The 24,204-nt window shown below is 60.9% G+C and overlaps 2 protein-coding genes across 2 annotated transcripts in view; both read right to left on the bottom strand.

Annotated features, from left to right (window-relative positions):
* Nucleotides 1–10,119: 10,119 nt before the first annotated feature.
* On the bottom strand, nt 10,120–15,563 carry LHX3 (LIM homeobox 3). Its single transcript, XM_055315420.1, has 6 exons — nt 15,470–15,563; nt 13,070–13,241; nt 12,328–12,530; nt 11,617–11,768; nt 11,335–11,506; nt 10,120–10,538 (listed from the first exon to the last, which is right to left on the bottom strand). The coding sequence occupies exons 1-6, from the start codon at nt 15,561–15,563 to the stop codon at nt 10,120–10,122; spliced, it is 1,212 nt and encodes a 403-aa protein (XP_055171395.1).
* A 3,501-nt stretch (nt 15,564–19,064) lies between these two features.
* Nucleotides 19,065–24,204, bottom strand: part of QSOX2 (quiescin sulfhydryl oxidase 2) — a gene marked incomplete at its 5' end in the record, with an annotated part of 31,741 nt that continues 26,601 nt past the window's right edge. Inside the window, one exon of the mRNA XM_055308022.1 lies at nt 19,065–21,928. Coding sequence (XP_055163997.1) covers nt 21,381–21,928 — 548 coding nt within the window. The remainder of the gene's footprint in view (nt 21,929–24,204) is intronic.

The raw sequence follows: 24,204 nt of genomic DNA, 5'->3' as shown, positions 1-24,204 counted from the left end.
GGGACTGGGCCCCATGAGGGAAGGATGGGCCCTGGGAGGGAAGGACAGGGCCTGGGAGGTGGGGACAGGCCTCAGGAGGGATGGACAGCCCTGCTGCCATGGGCAGGCCTGAGACCTCTCCAGGTACCCTGGCCCCTCCCCCCATGCCCTGCTCCCCACTCAGGACCCACAGACTCCCGCTCACCCCGCAGGGACCCCAGGGACCCACATTGTGGGGTGATGTCGACACCAAGCGGTGGGCCCAGGTCGCTGCCTTAGTAAAGTACCGGACACATATGGTAGCTTAAAACTGTATTCTCGGCACAGCGGTTTAGCACCTGCCTTTGGCCCAGGGCGCGATCCTGGAGACCCGGGATCGAATCCCACGTCGGGCTCCCGGTGCATGGAGCCTGCTTCTCCCTCTGTCTGTGTCCCTGCCTCTCTCTCTCTCTCTCTCTCTCTCTCTCTCTCTCTGTGTGTGTGTGTGTGACTATCATAAATAAATAAAAATTAAAAAAAATTAAAAAAAGAAACTGTATTCTCTCCCATATTCTCTCCCCCATGTGGAGGCCACTGTTCAAAATCAAGGTTTGGGCAGGCTGGCTCCAGGGCCCCCTGCAGCCTCTGGTGCCCCCCCCCCCCACCCAGCTTGTCCCAGCACCACCCACCCCTGCATCTGTTCCCATACGGCCATGTTCCCTGCTATGTCTCTGACCTGTCCCTTCTTGGGACACCTGTCCCTGGGTTAGGACCCACCCCGACCAAGTAGGACCTCATCCCCACTCAATTACATCTGGAAACAACCTTTTCAGCAGAAGGTCCCATTCATGGAAGCCGGGGTGTAGGACGTGAATGTCTCTCTTAGGAGTACGTGGGAGGGAAGGGGAAGTCTGTCCACCCAGAGGACGCAATGGCCCACTGCCAGGGTGGGCAACAAAGATTTAAGTAGTTACATAGCCACGTTCTGTGATCTTGACTATTCTTTTTTTAGCATAAAAAAGAGAGTATTTGGTGTAATTATTTTGGTTTTTCAAAAATTCATTTAAACTCCTAAGTTCTAAAGTTTACGTTTCAAATTCGATTCAACAATGACGCTTAGCAGACTCAGAGCAATGTCAGAGAACTTCTACGACTGCCTTAAACTCTCCTAAACACCCCTCAACCTCAGAGCCTTTCCAGCTGCTGGACACAAGGGAAGGCCCCAGGTCACGCACATCTGGAACACACGCCACACGGACCAATGTGGAGCCTGGTCTTCTCATAGTTCCAGTGGCTTACGAAGTTCCTAAGAGAGCGGCCTAAAAGCCAGGACTGGTAATTTAATTAAACATTTTAGGTGGAATCACAAACCAATGGGCCAAGTGACTTTGACCTGGACACAGGAAACCATAAATACGCAACCTCCCGAAATCCTACACATGACTCTGCACTCCCCCGGGTTACCTGTGCCCACTGTTAACCGAACAAGTTGTTTGGGGCTCCTTTTGCAAAATACCTCAGGCAGGGGGCTTCGCCAATGCCAAAGTCACTGAGGGACGGTCTGGGTGTGGGCTCCCCATCCCCCCTCCAGCCCCCCTTGACCCTGGGCCCCTGAGCCCCTGAGCCCCCGGGAAGTCAGGAGATAGCTCCATTGAGAAATCCCTCAGAGGGTTTGCTAAAGGACAGTGACAGGAGGCGGGCCGGCCAGGCCCCTCGGGGGAGGCAGGCTGCGGCCCTCCTGGACCCCCGTGGAGGCCTGCCCACCCGCCTGTGGCCCCCCACACAAAGGGCCAGATGGACTGGAAGGATGGCCAGATGTAGGGGAGGGGGATGCAAATCACTGGGATGGGTGCCAGGTTGGAGAGGCTTTTTCCCAGGCCCACCCTCTCCAGTTGGCCCCCATACCCATCGGGTGCCCTCCAGCTCATGGGGCTGAGGGGCTGAGACAGGCCTACGTTCCAGGCCTGTTGGGGGGGGAGGGAGGGACCGCCAGCCCTAGGAGAAGGCAGTCCTGGCCTGAGGACACGTGGCAGGGGCGGGGACGCCAGCACAGGGCCCCAAAACCTGGGGTGGGTGGGAGGACAGAGGGCGGGTGGGCACGGCTATGAGCGAGGGTGGACTCCTGTCTCAGCTCCTCTGGGGGCTAGGAAGTGCCTCCTGATATCCACCCCTCCTCCAGCGGGGCCACCCCAGATGCAGACCCTCCCTCCTCCATGGCCTCAGGGCCCCCTCCCTCCCCCACACCCAGGCTGGGCCACAGGGAGCACACACCTTCAGAGACATGTGTGTGGAGCCCCCAGGAGAGCAGTGGCCCCTTGGCTGTAGTTTGAGAAACTCCACATCCTCAAGCCAGGAACCCTAGGGGAAGGGAGAGAGAGACGGGACTTGGGTGGGAGCCATGGAGGGGAACATGGGTTCCCCAAAACTGTGGTGGAGCCCCATCAGAGACAGGGAATGGGGAGTGGCCTTGGTGTGGAACATTCTAGAAAGGAAGAAAGAGGCAACACCAGGGTCGTTCCCTTTGGTCAGGGAGATGCCCCTGAAGAGGAAAGATGTTGACCCTTCCCCAGGACCAGGTGGGTCCCCTTCTGACCCCTCCAGACTCTGGGGCGTGGGGGGGGCAGGTGGTGCCAACAGAGCCCCGTGAGCCAGCGAGCTGTCCTCCTGCCCCAGCTGGACTGGGTTCACGGTTCCCAGAGCTGAGGTCCCCAGGAGCACAGCAGACACCCACCAGCAAGAGGGCTGGTAAGGCCACCAGCAGCAGATCTTGCCTTGAGGTACATTCGGCCGCCCTGGAAATGGGCATGGAGCGACACAAAGTGAGGACACTGCCACTTACGGAGCTTGGACACATGCACACGCTGAGTGTGCACATGCCAGCACGTGCAGGTATACGTGCAGGTGTATGTACAGGTGCATGGGCAGCACCACGCGGGCTTCTTGGTTAGAATGTCCGGCGTGCGGGACACACCTGTATGTTTTCCAAAATTTTCTATGAGGAGCATCTACCACTTTTCTAACAAAGAGGAGCCACACACAGTTCTTCCTCCAGCTGAGAGCGGCCAGGTGGGCCCCAGGCCTAGGGATGGGACAGGGAGGCAGTGGCCCCTTAGTGATGGAGGCCACCCCCCACACCTGCCCTAGCCCCTCCCTCTGGGCCCCACCACCTGATGCCACCCGAAGGGCTGGGAGAGGAGCCACCCACCTGCGACTGGCGGTGCAGGGGCTCGGGGCTCGGGGCTCGCACGCACCGACTCAACTCGCACCAGACTCCCTTGCTGATGGCTGCCCAGTCAGCCATAGATCTCCATCCGGCCCCCTCCAGGCTTCATTTTAACTAATAGGACACTTAGTTTAATGAGGAGAGTTTGCATAAGAGGAACTTGCTAATTAAATTTTAAACCTTGTCATTCTAAAGATTAGCGGGAGCTCTGGAAGAAACATTTGTCAGAGGGAGAGAGGAGCCCCTCCTCCCCAAGGAAAGGTCTGGGGGGGTGGGGTAGCTGACTACTGCTGAGGGTTTGCTGTGGAGGTGGCTGAGGAGGAATCTTCTGGAAGACTAGGAGTTTTGCACACAGCACCAGGCCCCCAAGGCAGCCCCCAGGACGGGCCCTGCTAAGGGGCTATTGCCCTGGGGAAACAGTCAGGGGTGTCCTCACCAAAACCCACCCCCAGGGGAAACAGTCAGGAGTGTCCTCACCAAAACCCACCCCCGGGGGCCCCTGGGTCCACACGGCTGCCCCATCCTGAGGAGTCACACACAGGCCTCAGGTCTCTAGAAGATGCCAGCGCGTGGTGGGCTCAGGGGTCCCGGTCCCTTTCTGCCCTGCCGACACCGACACCGTTGGTGTGGGGGCCAGGCCCCTGCAGCTCCGAGCTGGTGGCGGCTGGCCCACCCACCCCGCCTCCTGTCCTCCAAGGAAGCCAGGGGATCCTCTCTGGAGCTCAGACCTGCCTGCCCCGCCTCCTACGCCCATTGTTCTCCCAGCACAGAATGAAAGTGAGGGTGGGGGCCCTTGGAGAGGGTGCCTGTTGCCCTGTCACCCTGGAACATCACAGGTCTCGACCTCTGCCCTTTCTGGAGTTCAAACAAAGCTGGTGGTCAGGGTGGGCTGGTCTCAGTGACAATGGTCAGGGGTCTCATGGAGCTTTAGGCAGGGGAAGGCAGGACAGAGCCACTTTGTGGACGACTGCCAGTCCGGGAGCAGTGGGTCTGGGGCTAGAAATGTGTTTCCCTGCTCAGGCCCCGAGTCAAACCTCCCTGGACCCAAGCCCTTTCCTGGGACAGGGCAGTGGGTTCCTGGCCAGCTGTGCTCAGCTGGGGAGGGTCCCTCTAAGGTCCTTCTCCTGCTGCCCTGGTGCCCTGGGAGCTCGGGCGATGCCTTGTGGGCTGGGCCCCGGGGTGCTTAGCACCGATGCGCAGGTGCTCCCTGTAGGGTGCTGGCAGCACCATGGATCCTCTGCATGCTCTGCTGTGTGTGGGGGCCAGCGGGGCTGGGGTCCCCTGGGTGGGCCAGTTTCCAGGGCCTTGTCAGGAGAGGGCTGCACATGGAAGGAGGATGCCAACGCCAGGGTCTGTGACCCAGCGCTGGGGGTCCTCCCACAGTTATTGCAGGATTTCTCCTGCTGCCTGCCCAAGGTGACAAAGACACCGTGTGAACAGTCATGCACCCCAGCTCTGGAGGTTTCCAGCACCTCTCCAGGATCCCAGACCCCTTAGCGGTCACCTGCTACACCCCCATCCCCAGAACCACAAATCTTCCGTTTCTGAATTTTCCTGCTCTGGACATTTTCTACCCAGAGGACCGTATTAACACGCGGCCTGTGTCTGGTGCTGTTCAGCCAGCACAACGGTTCCAGGCTCGTCCGGCCATGGTGCATGTTGGTGCATCACCCGGTTTGTGGCTGTGTGCTATCCTGTGGTCCTGACGGGCCTCTATCCATCTCTCACTGATGGACGTCTGGGTGTTTGCTCTGTTTGGCTCCTGTGCCACCGTGAGCATCTGTGTCCGGGTTCCTTTTGGGTCCCTGTGTTCACGCCTGGGGTACGCACTCACACGGTACTGCTTTCGGGGGCAGGAGCCTCCAGGCTGTTGCCCACGGCAGCAGCATCTTATATCCCCAGCAGTGGAGTGGGGGCCTCAGTTTCTCCATGTCCTCGTCTTGTTTTGTCACCATCCGATGGGCGTGAGGTGGCATCTAACGTGATTCTGACTCGATTTCCCTGGATACCAGTGGTGCATCTCTTCCTTGACTGTTGACCAAATCATCCTGTCCCAGAGGAGGGGGATGGTGTGCAGAGGCGCTGAGTCACTTCTTGGCCTCAGCCGACAGGCCAGGGATATGGGGGACAGAATAATGGCTGCCCTCAGCCTTGGGGATGGGACACCTTCAAGGATGGGGGGCCCCTCAGGTTTGTGGGAACTCCTGGGATGGGAGATCCCTCTGGGATGGAAGGCTCCTCTGGGGTGGGGGGCCCCAACAATGGAGGAGCCCTCGGGGTCCGGGGACCCCTCTGGGATGGGGGACCCCTCAGGAAGGGAGGATCCTCTGGGATGGGGGACCCCTTAGGGACGGGAGACTGCTCCAGGTTGGGTCTTCCCAGACAAATCACCTTGAGCTCATGCCTCCCCCAGCAGGTTCCCTCACTGCCTCTGCCTCTGCCCCCCAGGGGCAGACACTGGCTGGAGGGGGCAGGTGGACATGAGCCTGCCACCCTGTCTGGGCCCCCACCCCACACCTGGCTCAGATGACATCTAGACCTGGGTGCTCTGTTCAGAAGTGGGGACACCAGAGCCCCCAGAACCAGTGCACACAAGCCCTGCTCCCCTCTCAGCAACGACCTACAAGTCAGGGAGGAAGGCACATGGGCAGAGTCTGTGGGGATTGGCCTCCAAACCTGAAGGAGGTGGTTTCCTTGCTGTCCCCAGCTCTGTCCAGCCCCTTATCCCTGCCCCCCCACCCCCCCACGGCGACCCAGGAAGGGAGGTCGTATGCGGCTCTGTGAAGGCTCAGAAAGGGTGAGTCACCACCCAAGGTCACACAGCTTCAGCGCCCGGCACACGCGTGAGCCAATTGGCCGCGACCCTGAGCTTCAGGTGCCTGGCTCTCCTCTCTGAGAACTGGTATGAGGGACGCGCAGGAGCCCAGGCACCGGGGGCTGTCTTCCCACACCTGGCCGAGCCCCAGCTCCGCAGGTGGCTATCAGCCCGCCAGGCCACCCCATTGTCACATCCGGCAACCTGGCTGTGGCGACACACCCGGTCTGGTTGGCCTCCAGGGGAACTGGTGGAACTGAGGGCTATGCCCTCCTCTCTGGGGCAACCTGCATGCCCAGTCTGCACGCCTCACATACGCGCGCGCGCACCCCTCCATCCGGGGTCTGCAGAACGGGGCACTTCCCCTCCCGTCTGGCCGGGCACCCCATCCAAGCGACATCCCTTGACCGCAGCTCCTTAGTCTCCCGTCGGGTTCGAATGCCAACAGGGGGCTCCGCTGGTCAGGATGGAATCTTTTTATGGTAAAAAATGAGCCTTGTTGCATCAGCTCCGGGAGGGGTGGGAGCCGCCACCGCAGGTCACCCAGGCAGACTGATGAAAACCCTGCTTTACGAAGCCGTGGCTCCCCCATTAATTAGAGGGAGGGGGCGCTCCGCAGTGCCGCGCACCTTGCCCACGGCCAAAAGCTTGTCAACATTTTCCACAAAGAATGAAAATGTAAATAACTTTCAGATTATTCAATGTCACCAAGGTATGGAAAAAGGTCGCAGCGCCCGGTGTCATTTATCTCGTTGTGGATTTAAAGAGCTTTTTTCTATTAAATTTCTTAAAATTAATGTTTTATGTTGCTCAGAGTAATTTGAACAATTATGGGCTTAAAGAATTGATCATTACAGCCTCTGGGATTTAGCGCTCCAGACTGATCCCTTTGAAAACCCATTGATTTATAGTGTTTCCACTCAACCAGGCAGCCCTCAGGGTGCATCCCCCCCGCCCCCTCCTGTCCACATTTGGGGGACCAGTCCCCCAAGACAAGCTGGCCTGGGGGGGCGGTGGGGAGGGAGATGAGCAGGAGGGGGAGCCCGTGTGTCCCCTCATCTCTGGGAGAGGCATGTTCCTGATTTGGGAGCATTCTTTGAACTTTTGCTTCTTGTGTGAAATTTATATTTAAAAGGCAAGAAGACCCTTTATGTATGGTTCGATATTATTTATATTATTCACGTATTTACTTTTTTTTAAAGGTATTTACGTTTGATAATGTAATACATTGCTGGGTTCAAAGGTTAACAAGCCCCCCCCCCACAAAAAGGTTAGCAAGCCCAGTGGGCCCCAGTCCTGGATAGGATGTCCCAACCCAAGTGTCCCCAGCCTGGCAGTCACCCTGCTGCCCGCTGGTGGTGTGAGTCAGGGTTCTGGGACCCTCCACACCCCTCCCTACTACTGTGCCCATCCCAGCGAGGGTCCCAGGGTCCCCTCATGCACCGGGCAGCGGGCTTTTTTGTAGCCCTGAGACATGGGAGCTGGGTTTCCGCCCCAGGTGGCACTCCATTCAGACAGGGACACGGAGGCCGAAGAGGCTATGCGAGCGAGCGTGCACCGCAGGGCGGCTGTGGGGCTGCTGGCCACGGGCATTCGCCAAGGGCCCAGGGAACCTCTCCGTGTGTCCTCTCCCATGCACCCGCCAGCCGGGGTCTCCTGCTTCCCCCGCAAGGGCTGTGCCTGGGCCCCAAGAGGTCTCGCAGGCTGCCCACCCCCGGCCCCGAAGCCACGACTTGGCTCTGGGATTATCGACGCGCCGCCAGCTGGAGCGAGCTCGCGGGCAACTGCCAACAGGCGGAGGGCCCCGTGGGGACACTTAGCACTTTATTAACCTGTCAGTGCCTAAAAGGTCCCGGGCGGCCTGGGGGAGTGGCTAAGGCGGGAGAGGGAGAGACTGAGGATTTACGCCCCCCCCCAACGCCCCGCGCCCCCTTACACCGCCTGGGCTCCGATCCGGACTCTGGCAAGGCTGCTTTCTTTTCTGGGGGCTTCTAATCTCCCTGGGAGGAAGCACGATGTCGGCTGCCCTAGGATTGCGCCCCACCAGCCGCAGGCTGCCCGGCTGCCCCCGCCCCTGGCTTTGACCTTAGAGCACCGTCCCCTAGGCCAACCTGGGACCACCCACACTTTTTGGCCCAGAGCTTCCGCTCACAGCAGGCACCATCTTCTGGGCGGTTGCCTCTTCCTCCTGCTCCAGGACTGGCTCTTTCCTGCTTGCTCCCCCAAATGGCGTGACGGGGGGGAGGGGGGGCGCTCTCCCAGCCCCGAGGCTTCTCCTGGTACCTCCCAACTCCCTGACCCGGGGGTGCCCTGAGTGCCTCTTGGATGTTGGGGTGTGTGACCCTGAGGCTGCAGGTGGGACTGACCTCCCAGGTAGCTCCTAGGGAGTGCCCCCCTCCCTCCCAGGGTCCATCCCTCCTCCCCTGCACTGGAGGCTCATTCTCCCACCTGCCTCAGTGCCCCAACTTGTGTCCTGGCCCACAAGGCCAGGTCCTGCCCTCCAGTGAGCACTCACTGCTGGGCGTGGTGGTGGTGGTGGGGTGGTGGTGGTGGAGGTGAGGCCCCAAGCTCACAGACTCTTCCATCTCCCCTCGGAGGAGCTGCCACTACTGTCTCCCCAGGGCTCAGAGGGAGCAGCTCACTTGCCCAGGGTCACACAGCAAGTTAGCAGATGGCTAGGATTGGAATCCAAATTAGTGAGAGTCCTGGAGACCCTGGGCCGTGAATCTCCTGATGGACTGACTCCGGCACCCCCGGAGGTTGCCCCTCGCTGTGAGCACCTGCCCTGGCCACCCCAGCCCCTGCCTCGGCGGGGGTGGGGGGGCAGTGTCAGGACGCTAGGCCTCTACTCGCGGCTGGGCAGCTTGCCTACCCACCTCTCCTCCTGGTGCTCAGAAGTTGGGCCAAGATCCAGGGACGAGGGGCCCAATTCACAGCAAGTGCCATCCCTGGCAAAGATGGCCTCCCTGCTTTTGGGGGACCGCTCTCACCCCCAACGCGCTCTCACCCCCCACGCCTGTGCACCGCCAGCAGCCCTAAAGACGTGGAACTTCTAGACTGGAACTGACCAATTTATTGAAGTCTTGGAAAGAGCCGATGGTCAGAGAGTAAATAAAAAACACGGGACGTCCACAGAACCAACAGGTAGTTTGGGATGCAGGTTTGCGGGGGTAACTGGGCCTCATGGGCGGCCAGCCTCCAGTCTGGGGCTGGGGCGTCACATAGTCCAGGGGAGGAGGCGGTCCAGTCCCCAGGCAGTTAGAGGGTTAGAGCCAGCTCCCAGACGGAACGCCCAGGGCCTCAGGCTGTTTGGCAATGGAAATCGGTGGGCTGGGCGTGGCCTGGGGGGAGGGGTGCGGCCGTGATGGGGGAGGAGAGACGAACTTGCTGTGGGCAGGGGAGGGAAGTCCCCACGGCCCTAAAGTGTTGCTCGTGGAGACGAAGGGCACCCAGGCAGTGGTGTGTCCTCCGACAGGTGGTGGAGTCAAGAACAGAAAAATCTAGAGCCAGCTGTTCCAGGGATGACGGCGAGGAGGCTCCTGGGGGCATGGGGGTTGGGACCAGAAGGATGCTGGCGTGGTCCCGCTCTGCCGCCTCTTGTCTGGACAGAAGAGGCTCATCCCTGACCTGATGTCGGGACCACCAGGCAGATGGAGCTTGGATAATAAAAGCGTGGTTCCTACTTTTTTTTTTTTTTTCATTTTAGAAAGTAAAGCCTCTTCCAGCCTGAAGACTGTGCTGCTCTGGGCTGGAGGTCGGGCCCAGCCTGGGAGGGGGCGACACTTCGTGTCTGGAAACAGCAAGCGTCCAGTTAAGTGGTCGATCAAGGGAGAAATCTGTACAAAACAAGGCTTGTGGGGCGGCTACCAGCCCGGCCCCTGTGTCCAAGGAGGAGTGGCTGGTCCAGGGACCACTGGAGTCCCTCCGTCCCCAAGGGAGGGGTGCAGGGTGGGTGCTCTGTAGGAAGGAGCCTTCGGTGAGGTCCTCATCCTGTTTCCGCTGCTGCCAGTGGCACCTGCTTCCCACACAGGTTGGGGCTTCGGGTGAAGAGGGGAGTGCAGCTCCGGGCACTGCTGCCCACACCCCTTGTGTCCGGTACTCAGTGGAGCCTGGGGGCCCTCGGTCAGAACTGGCCGTGGTCAACCTCATCCAGCCAGGAGGCGGGGCTAGCGGGGAAGTCGGGGTAGCCCCCACTGCTCCCTGTGGACAGGTCGGAGCTGGGTCCGTTTCCGGCCAGCACCCTCATGGGTGGGGGCCCACCTGGGGTGCCCGAGGGCACCAGGCCCAAGCTGGCATCTGGATATACTAAGCTAGAGAGAAGGGGCTGGGGGCCAGGGAGGCTCTGCAGGGCAGCTGGGGACGGGGGGACCCCATAGGGGCTGCTGGGTCGCAGCTCACGGTACTGCTCCGGGCCGGCCAGGCCTCCGTGCTCCAGTGGGAAGCTGCCTGGGGCTCCCGCAGGCCTGCCCAGGGTTGAGGTGGGCTCCCCCAGGCTGCTGTAGAGGCCGTTGGCAGGGCCCAGGTCGGCCATGGTCGGCTCATCTGCAATGGAAGCAGAGAGCGTGGAAGGGTGCCCGCCCCCCTCCACCTCCTGTCCCCAGAGCCCCCCCTTCAGGGGTGTCCTGCCCCAGCCACCCGAGGGGCCAGCCTAAGACTCTTCAGCTCTCAGGACTCATGCTGCCCTCTGCCCCTGTGCTTGCTGAGTGGTTCAGCTCAATCCCACCTGCTCTCTAAAGGCGGCGGGATCCCCCCCAGGGACCAGGGTTGTGACTAGGCCAGCTGGGCCCAGGGTTGCAGGACAGTCCCCACGGCTGCCTTGGGAGGGGTGGCCACCATTCCCATTTTGCATACAACTTATTGGAGGCTCTGAGCCGCAGAGTAGCCTAAGGTCACAATGCAGTCAGAGTCTCCTGCACAAACTGTCTGGGGATGGGCATTGGGGGGGCCTCCCTGGTACTGGGGAATGAGATCCCACAGAGGAGGGTGGACCCCTCAACTCCAAACACCCAGCCCTTTTTATCACTTACCCCAAAACCGTGCTGCCCACTTTCCTAAAAGTCATTGCAAGGGCCAGGAGCCACAGGGATGGCGTGGACCCTTCCCTGTGAGAAAGCCTGCTGGGGGTGTGTGGGTCGTGGGGGCTGTGCCCCCTCAGGGGAGGGGGTCACCGCAGGGCCTGGGGACGGAGGGCACCAGCGTCTAGGAACTCTTAACAAGGAGGCTTAACAGCGCCCGACTGGGAAGTTCACACCCAGGCTCTGGGCTCGGTAGGGGGCTGGGTGCGGAGCCGCGACCCGCTGCCTGGGGCGGGGGTACTCCGGTGGCGGTGGCGACGTACCCGTGAAGGAGACGTCGGCGTCGCTGTCCTGCCCCTCCTCCTGGACGCTGTCCTTGTCCGACTTGGGGCCGCCGCGGGCGCGCTTCATGCTGCGGAAGTACGGGCCCCAGCGCTGCCGGCCCGCATCCTTCTTGAGCCGCTTTTCCTTGGCGCGGCGGTTCTGGAACCACACCTGGGCGGGGGTGCGGGGAGGGTGAGCGGCGGGGCGCGGGGCGGCGGGCGCGGGGGGCGCGGGGGGCGCGGGCGCGGGGGGCGCGGGGCGCGGGGGCGCGGGGCGCTGACCTGCACGACCCGCATGTCCAGGCCCGTCTCCGACGACAGCTGCTCGCGCACGTGGCGCGCCGGCTTGGGCGACGTGTTGTAGGCGCTCTTCAAGGTCTCCAGCTGCTTGGCCGTGATGGTCGTGCGCGGCCGCTTGGCCGTGGCCTCCGCCTCTGCGCCGCGAGGGGTAGGGTGAGGCCGCGCCCCAGCCGGCCGCGGGGGACACCGCAGGACCCGGGGGTGGAGCGCGCCTGGGTCTGGGCGGAGGGGCTCCTGGCGGCGGCCCCCTCCCGCCCCCGCCCCCGCCCCCGCCCCCGCCTCCGCCTCCCGCCCCCGCCCCCGCCCGGGTTCCCCTTTGTTCTGCGGGTAGGGCCGGATCTTCACGGTCAACGGTTCGGGGCGATAACTCAGACCAGGGGTGATAATCTACGCAGTTGAGACCAAGCTCCCGGCGGTGCCCCCGAGTGGGGAGGCCGCTGAGGCCCGCTAGCCAGGCTTCCCCAGAGCGGAGCCGACCGGGCCCCCTGCCCCTGCCCCTGCCCCTCCCCGCCCCCTCCCCCTGCTCCCGCCGGCCTCCACCCGGGCCTGGAAGGAGAGCGCCCAAGTTCTCTCCCCGGAGCGAGCGCGCTCTGGCAGGCGCTGGGCGTGAGGATCCCTCCGCGCCCCTACCGGGGGGACCCCAGCCCCATTTTGCCGGCGGGGAAAGGAGGTGGGGTGGACCCTCCCACTGACCGCGCTGCTTGGCCGTCTCGTAATCCGCCTTGCACACGAGCCTGCTGTCTTCCATGAGGTAGAACTCGTCGCCTGTGGCCAGCTGCCGCTTGCACACGACGCAGGCGAAGCAGTGCAGGTGGTACACGAAGTCCTGGGCGCGGCGCACCACCTGCGTGGGCGGGATGCCCAGCTGGCACGCGGCGCACTTGGTCCCGAATCGCCTGCGGGACGCACAGGGCGCGGCTCAGCGCGGAAGTGGCGGCTCCTTCGCCCGGAGCGGGTCGCAGAGCGCTGAGCGGGGCCTGAGCGGGGCCGCGCAGGGCGGTTCGGGAGGGAGTCTCCCCGCGGCAGGCAGCCCCCGCAGAGCCGCCCAGGATACAGAGAAGGGACCCAGAGGCCCTCGGGGAGGAGCCCAGCCGCCCTGACCTCGCTGCCGGGTCAGGAAGCTGGATCCGTGGGCCAGGTCCCTTAGACCCCAGAAGCCTGTGCCTGGGAAGCACCTCCTCCCCAGCATTAAGGACAAAAACAAGACCAAAATTAGGAAGGAGTCAATCCGATCAAGTTCTGCAAACTTGGGCTTATCTTTTTGAATGACTATTACCGTGATTTAAAAAGTAATTACTTAGAATTTAGCAGCGCACCAGCCAGGCCCGGCCACCCGTGGCGCTTCCCCCTGCCCCTGCCTGGGTGACAGGAGGGCCCGCTGTGCGGAAGCAGACTGCGCCCCTGCCCTCCCCGGCGTGCCCACGGCCACGCTCACTTGAAGAAGTCGTCCTTGCAGTAGACGCTCTCCCCGCGGCTGAAGCAACGGTCGGCCAGGGGCGTGTGGCAGTCCGTGCACTTGAGGCACTTGCTGTGCCAGTGGCGGTCCAGTGCCTTGAGGATGAAGCGGTCCAGAATGTGCTGGTCGCAGCCGGCGCACAGCGGGATCTCTGCAGGCCGAGGAGCCACCCAGGTCACGGGCTCAGAGCTGGAGCACTCGAGTCACCTTCCAACTCCAGCCCCCCCCCCCCCCCCGCGGGGCCCAATGTTGCCAAGGGCGATCTCCTTCCCTGCACACCCTCCTCCCCACCTGGTGTGGGTGGTGCTTGGCTCCCTAGCTGCAGGGAGTGCATGACATTAGCCTGGCCCATGGTTAAAATTTGGGAAAACCGAAATAGGTTTAGAAGTGTGCCTTGAGCAGGAAGGGGCCCCCACCAGTCAGCCAGATACCATCAACTGCAAAATGCTCCCAGTGAGCGTGAGGGGTGCACGTTGAGCTAAAATGAAAACCCCACCCCAGGGGCTCTCCACCAGCACCTGAGGCAAGAGGCAAGGCCCACCCAAACCCCATCGTTATTTTGCACAATCCAGTGTCCTTGCTCCTTGGAGATCCCTGGTTGAAGTGTGGCCGCCCAGCCCTATGGCCCTGTCCGCAGGCACCAGGGTAAAAACTGGTGTCCTCCTCATCTCTGGGAGCCCTCGAGGGTACTTGTGTACGGACTGGACAGCTGGATTGCTGTCATCACACTCAAATGTCGGTGTCTGACAAGAGTTACTCCGACACCTGGCTCTGCCACTGCGGGACTGTAGGCCTCTGGGGAACCAGGTCAGGGAGAAACTCGGGGGTGACCTGCGTGAGCCACTGGCCCATGTGAGGCTTTGCAGGGTGCTCAGGGGGTGAGTCTCCCTGTTGACTCAGAAAAGGTCTTCCGGAGAGGAGAGAGCCAGCATCAGGGGCTGGAACCTGTGTGAACATTGCACCCACCTGGCCGAGCTCTCCTTCCTCCTCGCTGCGGACCCCTCCGGCTCCTGGGGGGGCCCCCCGCAGTGGGTGGGAGGACCAGAGAAGGGCTTCCCTGCGTCTCAGGCTGCAAGAACCCTGATCAACATCCCTACCGCGGTGGCAGGAAAGTCGAGAAGGACGCCGACCCGCATCGGGCCAAACGGCAGCCCCAGGCGCAGGGGAGCTCGGGGGCTGCACCGGGCGTCCGGGGCCCCCTTCGCGGGTGGTGACGGCGGGCCCACCAGCGCAGCCGGCCTACAGCAGGAGGCTGGACAGGTGGCATTCAGCACCGCGGCCCGGACAGCGCCCGGCCCAGCTGCCCCGGCCCGCGTCCTGCAAAAGCCGTCCCGCAAAAGCCGTTCCCGCCGCGCTCCTCCCCTTCGCGCTCCCAGTAGCGCCCCAGACCCGGGCCTTACGCTGCATGGTGACTCCAGCCTCGGCGGGTGTCCTCCCCTCAGCAGCGGCCCGGCCCAGCGGAGCCTCGCGCCTGCCTGCCTGCTCCGGGCCAGCTCTCCTCAGCGATCCCGTTCCGAGCCCGCCTCCCTTCCCTCCCTCTCCCTCCACCCTCCCACCCCTTCCTCCCAGCCCCTGCGGCCAACCCCTCCCAGGAACCGTCGGAAAAATAAATAAATAAATAAATAAATAAATAAATAAATAAATAAATAAATAGGGGACAGATGAGACCCCACAGCCTGGATGTAACCTCTTTCCCACCTGCTCCGACCCTGTCACTCCCCACCCAGCCAGGCCCTCCTCCGTCTCCATCCTGTGGTCCCGCGGGGCGGCACAGCTCCAAGAACGACTGCCCACCGCCCTTCTCTGGGAGCCACAGCGCAGGGGGGCGGGAGCAGGACTGGTGCAGCTAGGGAGCTGGGGTCTTTCTGTAGAAGAGTCCAGAGGACCAGCCTGGGAGCCACTGGTGAGCAGGTGCGTGTGGGTGCAGACAAGGGGACCTTGACCTGGGACATCTGTGTCGGACCCCAGCTACACTCTGGCCCCTGCATCTCCCTCTCTTCCCCTGGAAAGTGCGGAGGGTCTGGTGGGGCCCGCCCTCTCAAGGGTCCTCTTGCCCTGTGGTCACTGGGCCACATGGTTGCTCTTCACATACTCTCCTGATAAGGGAGTGGGCTTCCTAAGTCTGTCCTGGGACCCCAAGGACTCTTCGCCCGAGCAGCGCGGCGCAGCGAGCACACAGCTGACAGCACCGCTTCGGGGCCCCGCAGCGGACTCGCTGCTCCAGCGCCCAGGTGGGGATGTGCTGGGGCCCTTGCAGCCACGCCCGTCGGGGTCTCCCGTCTCCCACCACCGCCGTGGCCAAGCCCGGGAAGGCGCGAGGACCTCCGGGTCTCCCGGGCCCGGCGTCCCCGGTGCAGGCACTCGAGCCCCGGCACCCACCTCGGCGTAGGTCCTCCCTCCGCGCCAGCAGCGCCAGCAGCAGGTCTCCGCCCGCCGACTCGCGGCCCGGGCCCAGCTCCCCGCGCGCCTCCATGGGTCCCGTCGCCGGGAGCTGCGGCTCTCGGGTCCCGAACTTTCCCGGGGCCCCAGGCTGGTGTCCGAGTTATTCCCTGCGCTCCTGGGCGCTGCGCCCGCGGGCCGCCCCGGGGGCCCCGAGCCTCAGGCCGCGCGGAGGGCGGAGCGGCCTGGGGGCGGGGCCGCGGCGCGGGGCGGGGCCGGGGTCGCCGGCTCTGCCCGCCTTTGCGCGGGGACTCGGGGTGCCCAGACGCCATCCGAATGCCTGGCCCGAGGAGCGCAGGGACAGTCGGGGGAGGAGCCGGGCCGGGGCTGCCCGCCGGCGCTCACTCGGGCCCGGGCCCGCAGCCTCCTGCTCTGCGCCGAGGGTTGGGGCCTGGGGCCTGGGGCCTGGGGCCTGGGGCCTGGGCTTGGACGTGCACGCGCGGGGAGGTCTGGGTCCCCGGAGGACGGACCAGGAGGGAGCAGCGTCGCACCGCCGCTTGACAGCCGGGCCTAGGAGGCTTAGTGACAACGTCTGGTCGTCTGGTGGGCAAGAATGCGACCCGAAATCCAGAGAGGGTGAGTGTGGCGCCCAAAGGCTCACAGCAAAGCCACTCGGAGGCAGAAGCGACCTCAGACCTCCCAGTTGTGACTGGCTTCTGGGCCCCACCCTGGGGACTGCCACCTGAATGGGCACAGAGAAGGACAATTCTCAGCAGGCACACTCGGCCAGGACATGCAGCCAAGACTCAGGTCAGGAAGGACAGCTGGGAAAGTGGGAGGTCTACTCTCTCACATCCTTCCACTCACCAGCTTGCACAGAATGCAGCTCCCACACCTGATGTTCCAGCGCCTCATCCCCAATCCAAACGGGTAAGCCCATAGGAACCCACCCATGCTCGCTGTGGAGAGGTGCTCCTGCCCAGAAGGCACATAGCACCTGGCTACTGGCCAACACCAACGCCGCCCCCCCCCCCCAATTAAGAAAGAGCCATGTGGGGCTATTGCAGCATGCGGCATGGCGAGGGCAAGGGGCCTCAGGCAGTGAGGGGGCGAGTGGGTTTATGCCGGCCTCCAGGCCTCTCCAGTTGGGATCCCATGGTAAGGGGCAGTCTTCATCCCGCTGCTCATTCTGGCCTCCAGGCGCCTGGTCTGTGCGCTTTAACAGGACGCAAGCCTGGAAGGATGTGGGCCCGAAAGGCGCAGCACCCTCCCAGGTCCCAGCGGACCCAGGCTCCTGGTTTTGAGCAAAGGCGTATGCCACCAGCACTGCACCCTTCCTGCACACTTGTTACCCAGATGACAGGGCACAGGTGCGCAAGCCGGGGGGTTGAGGGGGCACTGGGTGCCCTGGGATGTTGGCTGTGGGGTGTCAGCTGCCGCAGAGGCCTGTCTAGAGAAACCATGTGTGGTTCGAGTGGGGAAGGGGCTGGCGGGCAGCAGGTCCAGGAGGTGGCGGCCCCACACGCTCTGCATCTGGCTGGCCTGCCAACAATGCCTCCATTCTTTCCCAACGTCTTTGACGAGATCGAGTGGCCCTTAGGGAGGGAGGTTCAGGCGGGAGACCCAGCCCGGGGGTCCCGGTGCTGCCCTGTTGGGCAGTGCAGGAGCGCTGAGGGTTGTGGGGTCTCTGGAGGAAGGTGACCCCCCACTCCGCCCTGTCCCTCCCCCCAGCACTGTTCCCAGGGCACTCCACAACCAACTGCCACCTCTGGGGCCACCGCCGGGAACTCCAGGCCCTTTGCCCCTGGGACCTGCCTGACACATCCCTTCCTCCTGTTCCCATCCCTCAGGTGTGCCGCTCCCACCCCCACCCCAGCAACTTCTCCAGACTTCCTTCCCTTGTCTGCTGTCCGGGGTTTCTCCCTGCCCACCGTCCCTGACGCTCCCGTCCTAGCCATTTCTCCCTTGTGGGTCCTCTTGCCCCTGCAGGAGGCCGAGGGGCTGGCGGGGGCCCTTACCCCAAGTCCCATGGAAGGCGCAGATGGCAGCCACCACGGAGGTCCCGGGCTGATCTCGGTCTCAACTGAGCTCGGTTTCCAGCAGCATGACGACCGCCAGGTGGGAGGTGGCGTCCGGGTCTAGGCCGCCCTCCTCTCTCCTCCTCTGCCGCCACAGGCGCCTCCAACAGCGACCCTGTCTACCTGGCCTGGCAGGAGACTCAGGGCCCTGGGGCGCTGTCCTCGGTGCTGAGGGAAGTGAGGTGCTGAGGGAAGTGCTGCGGCCCCCACCCCCTCCCCCTTCGCGGGCCTCTACCCCCCATCCCCCCTCTGCCCACCCCCTACCCTTGCCCCATCCCTACCCCCTCTGCTGACTCTGCCCACCCCATTCCCCCCAGACCACCCCCTTCCTCCCTCCCCTCCTCCCCTCTGCCGACCCCACCCACCACCCTGTTTCCCCAGCCCACTGCCTACCTCCACACCTGCCTAGGTCTGCAGTCCCCAGATCCCCCCTACCCACTTTCCCTCCTCTGACTCCAGTCTGCACCCCCCACCCCCAGTCCCTCAGGCAGCCTCACCCCACCATCCCTCCCCTTGCTGGGGCAGGCAGTTTCCACCACACTGGCCCAAAGACTTGGGGATGGGAAGCAGGTGGGTGCTCCACCCTGCCCTACACACAGCATCCAGGGTCCTGGACTTGGGCGGGTGGCCCCTCCAGCCACACTGGCCTCCAGCCCCGGCCCCCACAAATCTCTGGCTCCAGGTATGGTCAGCACTCACCTGTTGGACTCATAACCTTCCCCACCTTTCCTGCCACAGCCCACCCCCACCCCCAGCAGAAACCACTCAGGACTCCAGGGGTGTGGGGGGTTACCCACCTAGGCCAACCCCAGCACCACAGACCCGGCTGGCACCTCAGGGCCTGCCTGTGCCTCCTCTGAGGGGCGGGTTACCTACCAGCTTGCACACTGTGTGGCTGGGCAGGTGGAATCCACAGGAAGCACAGCCAGCAGATCCCTCAGAAGCTACACAGGGCCAGAGTGCTCACCCCAAACACCCCAGCAAAACAAAAGGTAGAAAGCAGGAGAAAAGGATCAATAGTTCAGAATCCGGGGGGGGGGGGCAAACAGGTGTTGTGCAAAGCCCCAGGTAGGAGGCAATGCTGGGGCATTCAGGCCCTGGGCAGCAGGGAGGCGAACCGTGTCCAGCACCAGGTGGGCTGGGGGCTCCCACCAGCTGGGGTTCCTCAGAGGTCCCCTTCACCAGGGTGCCCCTGGTGCATTGCCAAGTTGTGAGACTCGCATCTGTTCCTGTCACATGTCATTGATCTACCGTGTGACATGAATGAAGGCTGTGGTCCTGTGGCCAGCCCCTGGTCTAGATCAGCCCCAAGAAGATAATCTATAATTGATCTCCCATTTTTCACTTTCCACCTGACCCCTGGGCTGTCTTCCAAAACGTCTCTAGTTTAATTCAAGAAACCCTGGGATTTCAGATGCCCAGTCCACAAACTCTGGAAGGGGAGGAGGGCTCTGTTCTGCACCCCGACCTCTGATCACTGCTAGAACAAACTCACATTTTTAAAAGAATCACAGTCCTTTCCAATGTCAAATTTATTTATTTAAAAAATGTGCACATTATAGTTCATTTAAATACAAAATGTTCACTTTCCTTGCAGGTAAGAAATTTCAGACATTTCCATGTCAATTAGCTTTTTAATCAAAATTCTTCCAGTAAAAATAAATACACATTTAAATTATCGAACTATTCATTAGTCTCAATACTTACAACTTTAGAAAAGAGACCTTAAACCTTGCCTAAAGGTAGTGTACAGTTCTAAGCAGACCATGGGAGGGGTGTGGCCATGTTCACACCTGCACACGAGACACACGTCCGTGGCCACTTTGGCACCACCACCTGTCCCTGACTGCTCGTGGTCTACTGGAAACCTGGCCCCTCAGGGTGTTGGAAGCTTGTCCCCCAAATACTGATGACCTCAGACTGCAATATTATCATGAACCTCGAAGCTGTCATGTGGGTTTTATAGAGGTTCCAGCACACGGTGGTGCTCTGCAACCTCATCCCAGTCCACACCGCAAATGCAAACTTCCTTTAAGGGAGGAAAGCATTCAACACGAACCAGAAGGCAGTTTAATTCATGGTGCTAAGTATTTCCCTTTGGATTCTGTGGGTGAATCTGGCCAGTTTTCAGGATAAAAGGAAACAAGACAGGGTCTCCAGTAACCCAGGTGCACAACCACCGACGAAACACACAGACTTCTGGGGTTAAAAACATGTCAAACAAGAAGAAACCTCTGGTGGCAGAGAAGCCAGAAGTGAAGCAGCTGTGGAGGACCATGCCCCATCCTGTCCCATCCCTGGCCCCCATCCCATCCCTGGCCCGTCCCCATCCTGTCCCCCATCCCATCCTGTCCTCGTCCTGTACCCCGTCCCATCCTTGTCCCTGTCCTGTTCCCTGTCCCCCCCACCCCCGGCAGGAGCTCAAGCTCCTGACAGCTCGCCTGCTGCCCACACACTGGTCCAGCACGTAAGTGTTCTTACACAGAAACGACCATGGTCAGCGGGAGTTCGTAAACATGGAGCACACTAGGCAAGGTGGAAAGACTATTTACAACCATCATAGTGACACAAGCACAGATACCTCTGAGCTTGTGAGACAGTCACAAAGGATCTCCACGAAAATGGCAGTTTGTTCATTTTGTTTATATCTCCAGAGGCAAACTGACATCTAAATGATTTGGGTTTCACAAATAACGTTAAAATCATTAAATGGTAAAAAAATAAAAAAAAAAATATATATATCACAAAAGCCTGGGGGATGGGGGCCCTGTGCCAGGACCCTTCATAAAACAGCTTCAGGGAAATGAAGTTTGGAATTTGGCCTTAAAGGTGCTGGAGACAGCACAGGTCACTCCTATGGGGCTCCTGGGGTATCCCCGGGCATTGCTGTGTCACTGGGCCCCACGTCCTAGCCCCCGGCCTTGCAGCTGCTGGACCACGTGACACAGAGGATGATGGGCTCCTTGGAAGGTCCCCTGGGGACTCGGCTCCCAAGGAGTGGGCCACCCCACACGCCTCCCCTGCGGAGCTCTGCCCTCAATGCCTGGGCAAGGCAGTTTGGGATGGTCCTCGGTCACTTAGGGCTCTCTTCCCACCAGATAAACAAAGACACCGCCTCTGCCACTGTCCTGCCCCCACCACCCCCCTTGGCCTGGTAGGGGTGTTCCTTACAATGCAGCAAAGCCACAAACCCTCCTCTGTCCTTCCTTCCTGTGCCAGACTCTGCATCTGGAGTGCACACAGGTCTTGATGCAGGGGTGGTCCCTTTGGCTTGGAGCTGCTCCAGCACCACGGAGATGCTCTCTTGCTTCAGCTGAAACTGCCAGGCAGCTGAAAAGCACAAACACAGATGATCTCTGAGGACCAGACTGGCTTTGAGGAGCGGCCAGGGTGGGTGAGGCTCTGCTGGGCGAAGCTGGCTGCATGGAACCACCCGGAGCCGCCAGTTCACGGCACGGCTTAGTTGTTCTCCAAATCCCAAGCCAGGCTTGCAGAACGTGTGTCTAGAAACTCAGGATAAAAGCAGGTGGGAAAGAGTCTGTTCGTTTGGCCTGGGCTCCCACTTTTTTTTTTTTTTAAACTTAGAAGAATAAAAATACAGACATCTTTTTGCTGTCGGATCTATAAAGGCGTCCAGGGAATATGCCAGCGGTCAGTCTCAACAAACGTTGGCTTGTCCTCCACAGGAAGACCATTTGTCCAACAAGGCCTTGGAGCCCATGACGCCGATGCATGTGAAACCAGATCTGCTGTGTCTATAAAATCCCTGATCTTAATTATTAAAGCACGGTGGGGCTGTTTTTCCAAAGGTGCTTCTGTGGTCCCACTTGGTTCTACACAGATAGGCGGTGATATCTGACTTTCCATCGCTTGGACCGCACTCGGAAGAAAAAGTACATTAACATTAGAAACAAGGAAGAGGCCACATATAGCACGACGCAGAGGCTCATGTCCAGGCTGGAGAAGCCCATCCCGAGAAAGGGCACAGCCACCTCCACCTCCCTGTGGCCCTCAGCCCTGCTCGCACTCTGGAGTCCCCCATCCAGGCCTAGCTGCAACCCTTGTGACAGGTCGGGTCTGGGAGGCAGCACACTGGGTGGACGGAGACTCTTGGCACGCTGCTCTTCCTGAGGCTTCTCTGGGGAAACGAGGCCTCGCTCTTGCTCCCCGCCCTCAGGTGGGGCACCTCCTTCATGGGCGTCTTCCTGGTCTGCAGCATAGGTATCCACGAGGTTGTCGCTGCCATAGTGCTGCTTCAAGAACAGGAGCACTTGGCCCTCGTTCCAGCTGTGCAGGCCCTTAATCTCCTCGTGGCAGGCTGGGCAGAGGTCCGGGGAGGGCCACGGAACCTTTGGAAACTTGGGGTCCTCACTCAGATGGCCTGGGATGGGGGGAGAGCAACAGTGGAGAGGTGTCTGGTGACCTGACTGCCCCATACCCTGCAGCCACCTCCCTGTCCACCCACCTGCACCATGACCTCCCAATGCTCCCAACTTCATGCCCAGTGCTCCAGCACAGATGCCTGTCCCCCAAGCACCCCATATAAATGTCATTTCTTCCCTGGCACCTCTGGCAGGGCCCCATGGCCACAGCAAAGGATGCTGCCATGCACCCGGCCAGATCCTCCTCCAGCCTGCAGCTACTCTGCTTCCCTGTGACCTCGAGGCCCCAGGTTAATGTGCTCCCGACCTCACAAACCCTAGGAATATCTGGCCCTGGATGTGGCTGTCCACACGAATCCACAGCACTTCACACTTGTGTGGGCCCCTCCCAGACCCCAAAATCCCTCAAGTACCTCTAAAAATTATTCTGGGAGACCTGCCATGACAGGAGAACCGCACTGCCAGAGCGCATCAACACAGCACTCTTCTGCACACTCGAGTGTACTTTTTACAAAACAGAACCGCACAGCACGGTTTCAATTGGACACAGCCCTTGGCCAGCACTACTGCTCCATGTAATAATCTGGTCCCGGCTGCGTGGGTCAGCGCTGCACGTGCAATCAGCACCCCAGGACGGCCAGGGCAACTGTGCAGCGAACACCAGCTCCACACAAACAGAATCAGATTCAGAGCATCCACACATTTAAGGTTTCCCTACTTCCTGCTCGAAGGCTGTCCCCGAAAGCAGTTCAGCCATCACCACCGCTGGCCATCCACATGAGGCCACGGCTGATCCTTCTGTCCCCGTGTGTGCATTCACTCCTCTGGTCCATACCTGTTAATGGAGCACCCAGGCTAGGGAGCACCCAGCTGTACATTCCAGGCAACCAGCATGTGCATACGAGACCCTGAGGCAGGCCATCACCTCCCGGCCCACTCACCCTGCATTGGTGACTTCCTATTTCTCTTCCACAAGGGTGAGTGACAACCCACCTGACCACCCAGCTCTGGGTCTCTGCCATACAGACTCGAGGCCACACAGGTTCCAGGTATAGGAAGTATGGTGCACAGTGCTCCTTGGCTCCCAGAAGAGTCCCCTGACCTGACTTGGGGTGCCCCCCACCTTAACAGTGCTTCTACAAGTAGATGTGGACAAAATCACTGTGGCTGATGGGTATGAAACACTGAAGACGCTCCTGCACCTTGTGGGCTCACAGCCGGGGGAGGTCGGAGAGGTGGGGGGCATTGGAGAATGCAGACCACTGAGGCCCAAGCACCAGGTACCAGGCTGCTGGCGTCTGCACCTGGGGGCGGATGCACATGTGCACACATGCAGGCCAATGAGGAGCTGCCCAAGGCCTAGTGTTAATACCCCACAGATACAGTGAGGTCTAGGGCAGGGCTGCAGGGCCTCCAGGGAATCTGGGCCTCTATCCAGAGGCTGGAGGTGGGACTAGGGGGTGTGTTGGGGGGACGGCCTACAAAACTGAAGGAGGGACATAATTACTTGGGCTGCTGAAAGCCCCTTTCTGCTGCAGCACAAGCACACAGGGGACACAGGGGCTCCCGGGCCAGGACCTGCCCCACAGGGTCTGGTGCAGCTATGCCAGAGCCGAGAGCTGCTGGGATAACCCTGTGGGCTCTGGGGTGTGTGTGGGGGGGGCAGGGGAGTGCCATATACCTGAGGTGGAAGCTGATAGCCACGGACGACCCCGGCAAGCAAAAGTGCCGTGGCCAAGTGAGCTGAGCTGCAGCAGCTCTGAGGGCAAAGAAAAACCAATTTTCTTTAGTGCTTCAGTTGTAATATGTTTCATAATACAGTGGATTAAATAAAAACCAATAGTTTAGTGGTTTTTTCCTACTCATCTCTATTAAGATTTATCCGTCAGCAGAATTATTTTTAAGCCTAATTTCAATCTGCCGGTGATTTAGGAGGAGTTTGAATTAACTCTGAGGCGATACACGCGCCCTATTTAGTTTGAAACAAAACTACTCCATGGGGTTTGGTTTATGAGAGCAGATCGCAGTGCCACAAACTCCTCACGGGAGCCTGATTCTACCCTAGTCTTCTGCTGTCAAATTTCCACGGGGGCCCAGGAGGTTCCCCCAGGGGGAAGAGGTGCCTGAAGTGGAGAACAGTCTGGAAAGCCAGGGACATTGGTGGCCTAGAGTGGCTGCCATTCTTGGCAATCCTCCAGGCAGCCAGCGTGGTAGCAATGGTCAGGTGCCATTCCCACTGCCTGCAGGACTCGTGGATGGGTGCCCGTCTACACGG

The sequence above is a fragment of the Nyctereutes procyonoides genome, unplaced genomic scaffold (assembly GCF_905146905.1).
Source record: "Nyctereutes procyonoides isolate TBG_1078 unplaced genomic scaffold, NYPRO_anot_genome, whole genome shotgun sequence".
NCBI classification, from domain to species: Eukaryota; Metazoa; Chordata; class Mammalia; order Carnivora; family Canidae; genus Nyctereutes; species Nyctereutes procyonoides.
Note: the sequence above shows the minus strand (reverse complement) of the source record. Positions and strands in the feature narration are given on the sequence as shown.